Source organism: Callospermophilus lateralis, chromosome 19, assembly GCF_048772815.1.
Source record: "Callospermophilus lateralis isolate mCalLat2 chromosome 19, mCalLat2.hap1, whole genome shotgun sequence".
In the NCBI taxonomy this organism is placed as follows: Eukaryota; Metazoa; Chordata; class Mammalia; order Rodentia; family Sciuridae; genus Callospermophilus; species Callospermophilus lateralis.
The window spans coordinates 1,513,013-1,526,295 of NC_135323.1; the positions used below are offsets into that span (position 1 = coordinate 1,513,013).

A 13,283-nucleotide genomic window follows, 5' to 3' on the forward strand; every position below is an offset into this window, starting at 1 on the left:
GATATTTTCCATTTTAATCACTTAACGCTATATCATTCGGTGTCATTAAGGACATTCACTGTGTTGTGCAACCATCACCACCATCTAGTTCCAGAACTTTCCTTACCTGAAATGATACCACTCTTAGTTATACACCCAAAGAATTTAAAACAGTTATTTGGGTCAAAACTTTTCCATGAATGTTCCTGGAAACATTATGCACACAAAAAAATGTGTGAAAAACCCAAACATCCATCCAAGATGAATGGGCAGCCACCGTGTGGTGCCGCTCCACGGTGGACTGTCATTTACACATGAAGAGTGGGATACTGACTCCTGGGCCAACACGGCTGAACCCGGAAAATGCTGTGCTCAGGGGGAGAGGCACGAAATCTCCTGATTCCATTAATACAAAACATGTTTATTATTATTGTCATATTTGTAAATCCTTTGTGATACTTTTCACATGGCATTTTTATATACAGTACCTTTTAGAGACATAAAATTCTACTCTAGTTTTGTCCTAAGCCATGATATTTATGAAACATGCTAATTTTTTTAGAGAGAAAGAGAGAAAATTTTTTAATATTTCTTTATTTGATTTTTTAATTTTTTTCACCGAACATGACATCTTTATTTTATTTTTATGTGGTGCTGAGGATCGAACCCAGCGCCCCGCGCATGCAAGGCAAGCGCATTACCGCTTGAGCCACATCCCCAGCTCCAATATGCTAATTTTTATATGCTAATTCTGTTTTTCCAATGTACGTGAAAATAATTTAAGTTAAAAAATAAAGCCCACCCATGGTGCCATCTCAATGCAGCTGGGTACCACCAAAGTAGTAGACTAAGGTGTCTGGAAAGCAGCCTCCTGGGTGACACTCAGTTCCTTCTCCAGTGGGACCCATACAGCCCATTTCTGCACACTCTGGCTGTCCAATATGGCGGCCACAAGCCATATGTGGTGAATTAATTTGAACTTAATTAACTTTAAATCAGATTAAAAATTTACTTCTGCCCTCACGCCATCCACAGTTCAATTCCAACTGACCACAGGTGGCTCGCGGCTGCTGTCCTGGACACCAAAGAGGTCCTACAGCACCCTCACCGGGACGTTCTGTGGGCTGATTCTGTCTCCAGTTGGTCTCCGTCCCTCCTGTTTGGCTAGTGAAGGTCTCTCCACCTCCCTCCTCACTTCCCACCCGTGTCCTGGCTGACCATTCATCCCTGGGCCAGCTCTGGGGCTGACCTACTTTCCCCGTGTCACCAGGGAGGGCCTGGTGCCAGCCAGCAGCGTGGCGCCTCCCCTCTCCACTCCCCTTCCTGTTTCTGCTCGCCAGCTCTGGCCTGCCTCCATCCTGCACTCGGCCCGCGCCCTCTGACGGAGGCCCTCCTCCCACCGAGCCCTGGCGCCCTCTGACGGAGGCCCTCCTCCCACCGAGCCCTGGCCGCCGTGTGGAAGGCCTGCTCTGCTCACGCTCCATCTTGTCCCACTGTCGAGTGGAGGAGGCGCCTGTCCCTCCTCTCCGCCCTCTTCACCCTCTTTCTCCCCAGCTTTTCCATTGCCTCAAGGTCTCTCCGTCTTCTGTCTTCAGTTCCTCGTTTCTTCTCTTTTCCTGCTCCTTGCCTTACAATTGTTTCTCTGTAGTTAAAAACTTAACCCTTCCAAGCTATTGGGGAGATAAGTAGGGAGAACAGGAAAAGATCTAAGATAAATCTGAAATCTGTAGTGAATGAAAAGCTATCTTCCCTTTATTCGTTTACTCTGGTCTCCCTCACCTGTGTCCCAGTACCTCCAGTGGATGCCTGAAACTGGTGCTAGTGCTGAGTCCCATTTGTACAGTCATATACACGGCATTTACGATAAAATTTAATTCATAACTTAGGCACAATAAGAGATTGATGGCAGTAACTCATATTAAGATAGGATAATTATAATGGTATGCTGTGATAAGTTATGTGAACGTGGTCTCTCTGTTTCAAAATATCTTATTATCAATACTCCCTTCTCTTCCCTTTGTGATGATATGAGCTGATTCAGGGCCTACTTGATGAGCTGAGGTAAAGTGCAGGCAGCATGAATGACCCTCAGAAGGAGGATCTTCTGCCTTCAGTGGTTCTAGATAAGGAGTTGTAATGATGTCGGGAGGGTAGTTTATACGGTTTGGATACATTGGACAAGTGCATGGTTCACATCGGGTGTGGTCCAGAGTGGGATGGCACAGAGTTCATCCCACGGTTCAGTGCAGCTTAAAACTTACAGAATCTCTTTGGAATTTCCCACTTAATATTTTCCGACTGGTTGACTGTGGGTAACTGAAATCACAGAAACGTAAGCCATGGATAAGAAGGAAATACTATGGGGGGATAAAACACCCTCGCGGACCCACAGTTGTTCTTCTGCTTATTAGGTGGTAAGTGCATCCTTTTCTTCCCCAAGAAGAGGGGTGGCCTTAGTAATTAGGGGTGGCAATATGAATACCGGGCAGTGACCAGGATTGCAAAGCTCAGGCTGTAGGGGGCTGATTTCCACATCAGAAGTCCGTGGCAGATGTAAAACGTTATGAGTGCTGGATTTACACCGGGCTGTGAGCTTCACCGCAAGGCTGGGCGGCTCTCTTCCGCTCCTGAGGCCAGGGCACATTTAACTCTCTCCTGATGGCCTGAGGTGTCGTCCCTGTTGCTGAGGATGCCGGCTCTGGCCAGATGAAAACCTGTTCCCGTTCATCCAGCAAATGGACTCCCACCGCCCACCATATGCCGGACGCTGTATGTGAGGGGCAGGTGGCTCCCCTGGGGTTTCCCTCCAGCGAGGCGGAGCTGCGGGCCAGGTGGGGAGGGGTGCGTGGGAGGAGGGCGGAGGTGGCGCCCCGTGTGGTCCTGTGGGAGACAGACTCGCTCAGGACTGAGGATCCCAGGGTGCTTCGTCTTAGGGAGAACCAGCTCACATTGACTGGGCTTGGTGCTTTCATTTGATTTACTTTAATTTTCACTGCAAAAAACCATTAATATTCTAACATAATATACAGGAAACCTGAGTGTTGGAGGGACTGTCCCTGGAGGGGTGGATTAAAAGGAATGGAAAGGAGCAAGGAGTATCTGACCACAGGGCAGAAATGGAGGAAGCCAGCCTTGCCAAAATGCCAAAGTGTTGGGTTTAAGATGAGCGCCAGGGGGAGGCCTCTGGGTCGGATCCCGCGCCTGCTCCGAGGTGGAGAGGCCACGTGCAGCTGCGGCAGCTTTATTCAAAGCCTGGAGATCCAAAAGATCTTGGTTCAAGTCCTCACTCTGCCACTTAGACCAGCAAGGATTCATTCTGTTTTAAAGTGGCAGAAAGCCTGAGATATGCACAGGGCTTAAATAAGATGGGCGTGGAATTCTCTCCAGCTGGGCTCCAGGGCAGGAGCAGGGTCTTCTGCGGTTTCAGGGACCCAGGCTTCTACCTGTGAGGGCCACCTCAGCCAGTGGCTTCCGCTTTCATGGTCCAAAACAGCTACCCGTGCTCTAGCCATCACATCTGCATTGCAACCGGAAGGAGGAAGGAGCAGAGATGGGCCTGCTTTCTGTAAGTCACACATTTCTTGTCTTCTGTCTTCCTACCCCTGAGAACACAGGGACAAGGTGGTGCCCCACTCCCAGGGAGGCTGGCAACTGTGAGCTTGATTGCTGAATGTTCTGTGTCCAACTAAGAACGGGGCTTTCTGTCACTCAGGCAGCGGAGGAGAGAGGAGAAGGCTGGGCATCTGGAGGTCTGTGGTCCACTGTGGGGCCTGGAGCACATTAGGAGATGTTAGGAGCCTCTGTTCTCTCTGTAAAACAGGGAAATCCACTCTTAATTCTTCAAATGAGAATTCGGGTAACATATGGAAAGAATCCTGTGCCACATGTCTCACATGGCAGAGGCCGAAGAGCTGTCAGTCCTGTGTCTTTGGGTAGTGGCTCTCACTTTCCACATCCAGGGACATGGGCAAGACCCTGGAGCACCTGATCTAGGGACCAGGGTTCTAATTCCAATAACTTAATTGCTTCCTGTTGCCTTTGTTGAGTTGATGAATAGAAATGGATCTTTCCAGATAACACCTTATCAGGAGGCACAGTGCAGTGAAGCTTCGGAAGAGGTGGGTCCTGGAGTCCCATTAGCCTGCCACCCGGTCCTGGCCTCTCTGCCTCTGCGTGAGCTCTTTCCGTTGCTGGTGATCCACGGGGCACAGGTAGTCACCCGCTTACCAGAGGGAGCAGCCACAACAAGACAGAACGGAGATGTCTGTCCCATGAAATGCATTGGTCACTTGCCCTGGGCCAGACACCGGTGTGCGTTCCGTGCTGGGCGTAGAGCTGCCGACCCCAGGGACGAAGATTCCACTTGGTGGCTCCTACGTCCCAGTGTGGGGAGATCCGGGAAGTTCTTGGATAAGAGCAAACTTGAATTCAGTGTCACTCGATCCCTATCATCTCATTGGGTTCACTTTTTTTGTGGGGGAAAAAGGCAAGAGCCCTGCGCATCTCGCCCTTTGGGACCTTGAGGTTCGGCCACTGTCACAGATGGCCCGGTGAGCCACCAGCCTTTGTCCTCTTGCCACATTTTCTGCTCTCCTGCATTAGAAGCTCGTGAGTGAGCTGGTTCCATGATTCAGGCACCGTCCCTAAAGGCCATGGTGATGTGTTTGGCACAATTTAATAATGTCACCAACACGCCCTGGAATCTCCAGATTCCTCCCAGAACCCCCGCATATGGAGACGAGCAGTGGAGCAGGATTTAGAGATCACCTGGGGTGGCCGCTGAGCCTTCCTGTTCCGCCCAGAGTTAGGAAGACGCTAAACCAAACAGTGTCCCCTCCAGTCCCTCTTTGCCACTGGCTCACTGGAAAGGAGCGTGGCTGAGGACCCTGGAGGCCTGTTGGTGATCCATTGATGAATTGTTCATTCATCAGCCAACACGCGGAGGCTGCGACTGCAAGACACCTCCCTGGCTGCCTCCGCGTGCTGTGCTCTCCACCTCCCTGGAGCTTCCCGTCTCGGCTCTCATTCTTTAGTATCCAGTCTTCCCCGGCCGCGGCAAAAGCATTGCTATTTATTAAATTGGCCAAAACAGAATTTGGGTTTGAGGAGGAAACAGTATTTGTCTCTCCTCTTTTTAACGTATTTTCCTTGCTTTTTCTTTGTGCCCTGGTTTCGGAGCCCGTCGGGGTGACGGCTAAGGGAGGCCGGGCGGGTGGGTGTCCCGTGTGGTTAGGTTTCTGGGCTGACATCTGTGTCTGGGCCGTGCTGGGGGGCCCTGCTCGTGGCTCAGGGGAGCAGGTCCCACCGATGTGCATGGGAGATGGAGCCCTGGGCGGGGAGGAGCGCACACCCCGCGAATCGCGCCCAGGAGAGCTGGTTCAAGGCGCTGTGACACTGGGGGAGGGACACAAACGGGGGAGGGGCACCGAAAACTGGTGAAAGTAGAATGAAGTCGCTCGGAAGAGAAAGAAGGGGCCTTCCCATGGGGGAGAGTGTGCTGGGATGTCCCCAGGGCACCCCGAGGAAGGTGTCAGGCTACAGGAGGGAGCTGGAGACCCCTCTGAAATGAGAATGTCTGGGGACTGAGAAGAGGCCAAGGAAGTAGTGACTGGGTTTAAAAAATGTGCAGATTAAATGCCAAGTGAACAAAAGGGCGACACTCAGACCGCTGGAGGAGCGTGTAAGGGACAGTGCGGTTCAGGAAATGGCCTTGGAACTCGGGAAATGGCAAGGCGGATGGAAAATCAGCTGAAGATTGAGACACACTGAGTTACGTGGCATTTACCAAACAGTAAGAGAACCAAAGTCCAGAAGGACGCGTGGATGATAACTGGGTCCAGAGGACATTTCAGATAGACAGATTCAGGAAGTCGAAGGAGACTGACGACTGCAGGCAGAGCCGTGAAAAAGAGATCTGGGGGAGGGGGCAGCTGTGCAGAGCCCAGGGCTCCCGCAGCCCCGGTGGCTGGCGGAAGGACGGGGGACCTGGACACGCTGAGTAGCAGGGAGAGGCGGTTGCCTTGGAGGCCTGTGAAAACACCACAGGCTGGGGACAGTGACAGGGCCCAGGAGCGCACGCAGGCAGTACCAGTGTTCATAGACGACACCGTGTGCCAGGCGTCGTTGTAGGCACTGTGCACCGTGAGTTAGGTCAGGTCACAGGGTAAGGTCGAGCCTGTCCACAGGGTTTAACCTAGGGAGCGCCCAGGTGACGTGGTGCCCAGGTGACGCGGCTGGAGGGTGGTCCAGGCCGTCCTCTTCCTCTGCTTCGTGACAGCTCAGCAGCACAGGAAACACGCTGCAGGCTCTGCCCTCCGCACGCGGTCACTCGGCACCAGCTGGGCCCGGCGCTCCGCTCGCTGGACAGCACCTGCTCAGCAAGGCGGGTGGGGCCTCTGATGTCCCGGGGCCTGCAGTCTACTAGTTACAGACCAAAGGACGACTCAAGAACTGCGTGAAGATACAGCAGGAGCCACAGGCCACTTAAGTGTTCTGTAGCACGTGAAAGCGTCAAAGAAGAGCAGATGAGATTGAGTTTAATATGTCTTTTAGGTGATCAACGTGTCTGAACTATTTCAATCTGCGATCCATAACACCTGATCATGGGGTCTTCTGTGTATCTTTTTTAATAGAAATTCTTCAAAACCCAGTGCGTAGTTTATACTTACTCTATTTCTTGACCAGACTAACCTCATTTCAGGCACTCAGTCGCCACACGTGATTGGTGCTACGTATTAGACAGTGCAGGCTGAGAGAGAACTTAGCGGTTACGGTCCAGTTCCTTTTCAGGCGCTATACAGAGAATATGGCCTGCCTGTCTTCCATTGTTGTTTCTGATCACTATCAACCAAGATGCACAAAATATGGTGCATGAAATGCAAGCAGTAAGAAATGTTTATTTCCCCTAGACATCAGCCCCACCACCAGGACTGTAGATGGAGAAAGAAACTTGCATGTATGCACATCACACGCATCGACATGTCTTCTGGATCAGTATTGTGTGTGGTACTTCACCATCAATGGACCACAAGGACCAGAAGCGAATCTTTGCAAAAAGCGTCAGTCACCGTCTAGATTTTGCCAGTAAGGTTTCATGTATTTGCTGGAAATATTGAAGATGTAATCTGAAGCGAGAATTTCTGGTATTTCATCTGATTGCCAAAGCTAATGATCAGTTTTCAAGAGATAAGCAAAACAGAGATGAGATTTTATTGTTTGACCCCACTGCCAGCAGGTGTTAGTGGGGACCCAGCAATGTGGTATAGAATGCTATTTCCCTAGGTAAAAAATTTTGCTCTGGAGCAAGTTTAAGTGGGAACAAAGGCCAAGGAAATATGGATTGTCCTTCCTAGAAATTGGAAGGGGGAATTGAAGGTAATAGGTACTTGCTTCCTGCCAACTTCGTAATGAAATCACTGTTCAGCAGAAATTTCTGTTAGAGTTTTTCTTTTTTCCTCCCAAGGGACTGGTGACTCCAAATAGATGAAAAGAGACCATATGAATGTTGAGTATATAGAGTCATTGGTCCAGAATATTGAATATTCAAGGAACTCCGAACAATCCGTAGCATCAGGGTTTCTATATAATTGTTTTAATGTAATCTGAAGGAGGCAGATTGAATCCAAATGATCACCCTGATAATTCCACCTGCTTTCACTGGGAAATGGAAGAAAAGGGAATGAGTAGAGAAATAGAGATGGGAAATTAAAGACGGAGATTTAAGTCATTTAAACAGGTCAGTCCAAAGAAAGACACTCACTGGTACATGCGGGCTTCTGGAGTTCAACAGTGCCTGACATTCAGTCCGAGCACATAACCTGCAAGTGGCTGTCCCCAGGGCCATCTGTCTGTCAAAAATCAAAACATTTGCTCTCTGGTCTACTGTCTTGGTCAGTTTTCATCATTATCACCAATAACCTGAGATAATCAACTTATGAAGAGCGAAGGTTTGTTCAGCTCACAGTTTTGAAGGTTCCAGTCCATGATTGGCAAGACCATGGCTTTCAGACGTGTGGTAGGGCTGCATATAATGGTGGGAGCACATGGGAGAAAAATGGCACTTATTTTGTAGTCACAAAGCGAAAAAGAGAAGAAAGGACAGGGGTTCCCCCTACCCTCTTCCAAGGAGGCCCACCCTGCTCTAATGACCTCCCACTGACCACTGGGTCTTGAAGGCTCCGCCATCTTCCAGGAGCACCACGCTGTAGACCAAGCCTTTGGGGAAGATTCAAGATGGAAACCACGGCATCTACCTCCTCCAAACAGATAACAACCTGGGTTTCTCTAAACTTCTTGATCCTTTACTAAACCTTGTCAGTTTTCACCACGTTCGGGGCATTAGGAAGATTCAACCTGAGTCCATCCACCCCGAAGTGTTGGACAACGGACACCTGGCGAGAGAGCCCGCTGGATTCAGTAAGAGGCACCTCCACGCATTGACCAGCCTGACCACGGAGCAGGGGCAGGAGCAGCGGAGAGTGAGCGGGGCTGGTGGAATTCCACGGCCTGTGCGTCCCCCAGAGTCGCCCGCCTGCCTGTGCTGCTCAGGAGCCTCTTTCCCGTCCGGGTCACTACGAGTGTCCTCCGTCCGGGTCACTGTCTCCTTCACACTTGCTCCTGAGCCTCCCCCCGGGTGACCTCAGCAGGGAGAGGCCCTGGGAGCTCTGCTGATGACTTTCTTGTCTGATTCCTGCTGCTGTCTCCAGCGTCAGCTCCCAGGTTTCTGCCCCATGTTCTCGGCATCCTGAGGGCTCTGACCGGGCTGGACCTGCGGCCCCAGGAAGTCCCGGTTCCCTTTGGCTCTTGTCTTTCCCTTCACCTGTCCATCCTCTCCTCGCTCCTACTCACCTTGTTCTGCTCCTGCCCAGACATTTCCACCTGTTTCCCGGTTCCAGCCCTGGAACCCCAGTAGCCTCGGCCACCTTTCCCTGTGCGCTCCCCACCTCGTGGACACCTCTGTTTTCACACTGCTCTCCGTGTGTGTGTGCGCAGTCATCTACGTCTCCCTCCCTACCCTGAAAACACATGGCCACTTTTGTGTTATTCTCTTAGCGAAGGTTTTGGCACAGGGTGTGGCATATGGTGGGCACTCACCCACGTCCTTTGGACGGGAGGATGGACGAGCGTGTTGATGAGTGTAGTGACGGACAGGAGGACGGGTGGACGTGTCAACAGTGGACACACGCACGGATGAGGGGATGGGACTTCCAGTGTCGATCTGTCAGGATCCTCAGCCACCAGCATGGACTGGGCCACTATTCTATGCCACACAATGTGACAAGGCCAGAAACAACCAAGAGGAATGGAACTAAAATGTCAACTTGAAGGATAAAAACAGTCTGATCTAGGTCTCAGTCAGCTACCTGCAGACCCTGAGGAGTTCGACCAAAGTTCAGCTTTTCTCTACACCCGTCCAAGGACTTCAGTGACGGAACCAGTGATCATCCCGCTAAGTGACGCGACCCAGGCTCAGAGGGTCGAGGGTCCGATGTTCTCTCATTGGGGGGCTGGGGGGGTAAGAAAGGAACATGACCTCACAGAAATAGAAGGGCGGCTACGGATGGAAAGGGAGGGAGAGGGGAGGCCGCGGGGAAGTTCTAGGGAACCGAATCTACCAGATCATGCCGTGTGCACGTGGGTACACCGTGACGAATCCTGCCAACGAAGATGACCGCCCTGCACTGATTAGAGTAATGGTGACGATTGAAGGGAGATCACAGAGCGAGCAGATCAGGGGAGGGCAAGGAAGGCCCTGGGACGAGGTGGGTCAAGTGGGTTTCCTACGTGTGCAAATAGGGCGCAGTGATCCCCCCAATAGGGCTGACTATCATGCACCAGTTAAACCCAAGGGCCTTGGTAAGGGCTCCTGAGGTGCCCCTTCCGCACCATGTCCGTTTACACCTCCCAGGCCAGCGGCCAGCCGAGAAGCATCAGGGAAGGAGACACAGAATCCTTTCCGTTGCGTTGGCGATGGCTGTGCTGAGCCACTCACTGCGGTGCGGGCGCCCTCCCCCGGTGCCGGGCGGCTGCTCACTTCTGCTTCTCCTGGTGTGGCCCTGGCGTGGCCCTGGCGTGGCCCTGGCGGGGCCCTGGCGTGGCCCTGGCGTGGCCCTGGCGTGGCCCTGGTGGGGCCCTGGCGTGGCCCTGGTGTGGCCCTGGCGTGGCCCTGGTGCACCTCTCCTCCAAGAGGCCTTCTGAATCAGGGCCCCGGGGCCTTCCACAAAACCCAGATGCATCCCAAGGTCCCGGGAGACCTGCTGTCCCCGACTCGTCCCCGTGCACACAGTAGGTCCTCCTGGAGGGTTCTGGGCCCAGCTGACTCTGCTCATCGGAGGCTCTCTCCGTCCCCCACCTTTCCCCTTCCAGGTCCCCAGAACCGTTCCCAGCCCCAGGTTGAGAGACAGGCTCCTGCTCTGTGACCCTGCAGTCTCTCTCCCTCCCTGACCAGGGCACCAGTGGCGTGCTAGCTCTGGCCACCGTTCGTGTGAGTGTACGCAGGTGCGGTCAGAGGGCCAGGCTCCCTGTTGTCCGTTTCTGTATCCTCAGACTCGCTCAGACAGACAGCAAACAGTCGTTAGTCAAGAAAGGATCAGAGGAGGCTCCGCGCGTCCAGCAGAACTGGGCTGCTGTGCTCCGTCCAGGAGGGCAGTGCTGCCTTCTCTGTTAGTTAAAGGACTTGGTTGTGCAGAACTGGGAGAGTAGAAGACCCACGAAAGGAAGTGGGGAATACCCTGACCCTCCCGTGCGTGGACGAGCGCCGTCTCCATCCCTGTTCTGCTTGCTGACGGGAAACAGTGAGCGTTTCCCCAAGCCCTTGGCTTGTCGCGGAACATGGCTCTTAATGACCCAGAGGGTCCCCTGAATGGACACCCCGTGCGTCCGTCTTCCCGTCCACTCACCTTGTCCTTGGAGGCCTGATCCCCCATGCGATGCGGCCAGGCTCTGTGCGCGGGGCAGACCACAGGTGAACAAGGGCCCCGGGCCAGTCTCTCTGTGGAATGCCCGGCGCTCGCGACTGTCCTCCCGGGTCTGTGTTGACTTCTTTAGCTGCTTTTGGTGCGAAGAGGAGGTGAAGCAGGAGAATGCCGTGGCCTGAGACAGGGCTTCTCCCTGGGGCAGTGATAGCGAGCTCCGCCGGTGCTCACTGGGGTCTGCCCCGCGGCCCCCGCGGGTTTTCCTGGAGGTTTGAACATCACATCTTCCCCAAGCCGCGGGGAGGAAGCGTGGGCCTTGGCTTCCCCAGATTCTGGGAGACGAGCCCTAACTTGGTGGCCCATCAGAGGCAGCCTGACCTGAGGAGCGGGAGGGGACAAGTGTCAGAGGGCACCCGGACGTCACCTGTGCTGAACAACTTGCTGCATGGACGTTACGTGGGGAGGGGCTAGGAGCCATCGATCCCCTGCCCCGTCCCCACGCCTCGCTCAGTGTGGAACCCTGACGGCTGACGCCCGCTTGGTCCAGGGGCCCACTGCTCCCGTTCTTCCTCTTCCTCCTCCTCTCCTCTTCTTTGGCCACCACCAGTGTCACCACTGGCTTTCACCTCGATGACAAGAGCGACCTATCCCCACTCCAGCCCTCCTCCAACCTGTCCTCCACGGCCTTCCTGATCTGAGAACAGATGTGAGGTCAACCCCTCAGTTAGAACCGGGCGATGGCTTCCCGTTGTTTAAGATAAAGACGAAACGTCAAGTGGCCCATGCGGCTCACCCTGCCAGCCCCCACTCGTCTTCCCAGCCTCACTTAATGCTGCATTTCCCTGTCTCCTTCCGCTTCGGTTCTGGGGTCTCTCCAGGTCCTCACCACAGGCCCTTGGCACGTGCTGTCCCTTTGCCTGCCTGGGTCCTTCTTTACCTAGCCAGCCTACCTGACCATCACGCTCCCCTGACATGGCCTTCTTTCTGTGGTGGCACTTGTCATAGGTCTGTGATTCATGAAGTGACAGCTCTCCCTTCCCTGAGACTATGGAGGTCATGAAGTCGGGGATCACGTTGGTTTCCTTGGTTACCCTCATCACCGTGGCGTGGAGCAGGTGCTCAGTGAGAACTTGCTGAGTGAATGATGAGTGGTGAGGTCTCACGGCTCGGAGGTTGGCCACCGTGGTTCAGGAGTGGGCAGGTTCCTTCAGGAGCCTCCCAAAGCGTGACAGAGACGTGCGCAGATCCTCCCGAGAGGTCACTGAGCCCAGATCTGTGGATCTGCCGGTCAAGAACATTCCACTCCGTGAGCTAAACGGTCGGTCATTAATGCCTACGCAGGGTGGGGATTCTGTGACCACAGTGCCTGGTCGGTGGGCAGTGCCTGGAAGGAGCCCTCAGGGGTGCATGGTGGCCGTGGTGCTGTGCTGCGCGTGGCGTCCACTCATTTGTTTGACACCTGTTTCATTTTTTTCTAAAATTTGTCTTTCTCTCTTCCTCCATCTAGATTCATGGTCAATGTGACGTGGGACGGCAAAGACTTGTCCTTCACGGAGGAGGGCTATCAGGTGCACCCCAGGCTGGTGGTGATCGTGCTGAACAAAGACCGCGAGTGGGAGAAGGTGAGCAAGTCCGCGGGCTGGACGCGGGGAGCAGAAGGCACGGGTGCCTGCTCTGCATTGCTCCTTCCCAGGGCGTCTCCTGGGGCTGCTCCAGCCTCCACCCCAAAGCCAGGGTGGACGACTGAGGGTGCCGTGGGAATGCTTTCCTGGTGCGCAGTGCTCTGTGGGTCCGGACCTCAGCTCCCCTAGAAGCAGTCCTGGGAGGATCTGGGATGACTAAGACAGGATTTGGTCTGCGCCGTGCAGCAGCCAGGATTGAGCACACTGCAGTGATCACACCAGTCTGCCTGAGTCTTCTAAATGGGCTCCATTTACCGTATGGCTGAACACCCTGCGTTTCCATTTACTTGGTCTTTTGCTTTAAGTAAACTAATTTCCCAAAACTTGAATCTATCACTCTGGTAAATCACGTTCGGAGAAGGACTTTAGGATTCTCGTGAAGCACATTTTCAAGTACGTACGTATTCTCTTTGAAAACGTGAAAAAAATCAGTGTGCGAAGGAAAAAAAACCATGCCGTACCTTACACAGGCCAAGTCCTGAGTCATAGAGGAGACCCCCGGGACCTACAGATGGCCCTATGTGTGCCCCCCAGCAGCCAGCTCTCAAAGGAGTCACCACAGTTTCCCGTGGAGAGTGGAGCGAGAGGGACCAGGAAGGAGGCCTGGGGGTGGTCCGCCCTCCCTGACAAGCAGTTCCTGACCCCTGAGCCCTGCGCCCCTTGGGAGGGAGCCTCCCTTCACAGTCGGTGGAGGCTGGAGAGACCCCGG

At 53.6% G+C, this 13,283-nt stretch overlaps 1 protein-coding gene across 1 annotated transcript in view; it reads left to right on the forward strand.

The window, feature by feature from the left end:
- Grin2a (glutamate ionotropic receptor NMDA type subunit 2A) overlaps positions 1-13,283 on the forward strand; it is a 325,653-nt gene that overhangs the window by 211,245 nt on the left and 101,125 nt on the right. Inside the window, exon 3 of the mRNA XM_077106022.1 lies at positions 12,400-12,514. Within this exon, the coding sequence (XP_076962137.1) occupies positions 12,400-12,514 (115 nt within the window). The remainder of the gene's footprint in view (positions 1-12,399; positions 12,515-13,283) is intronic.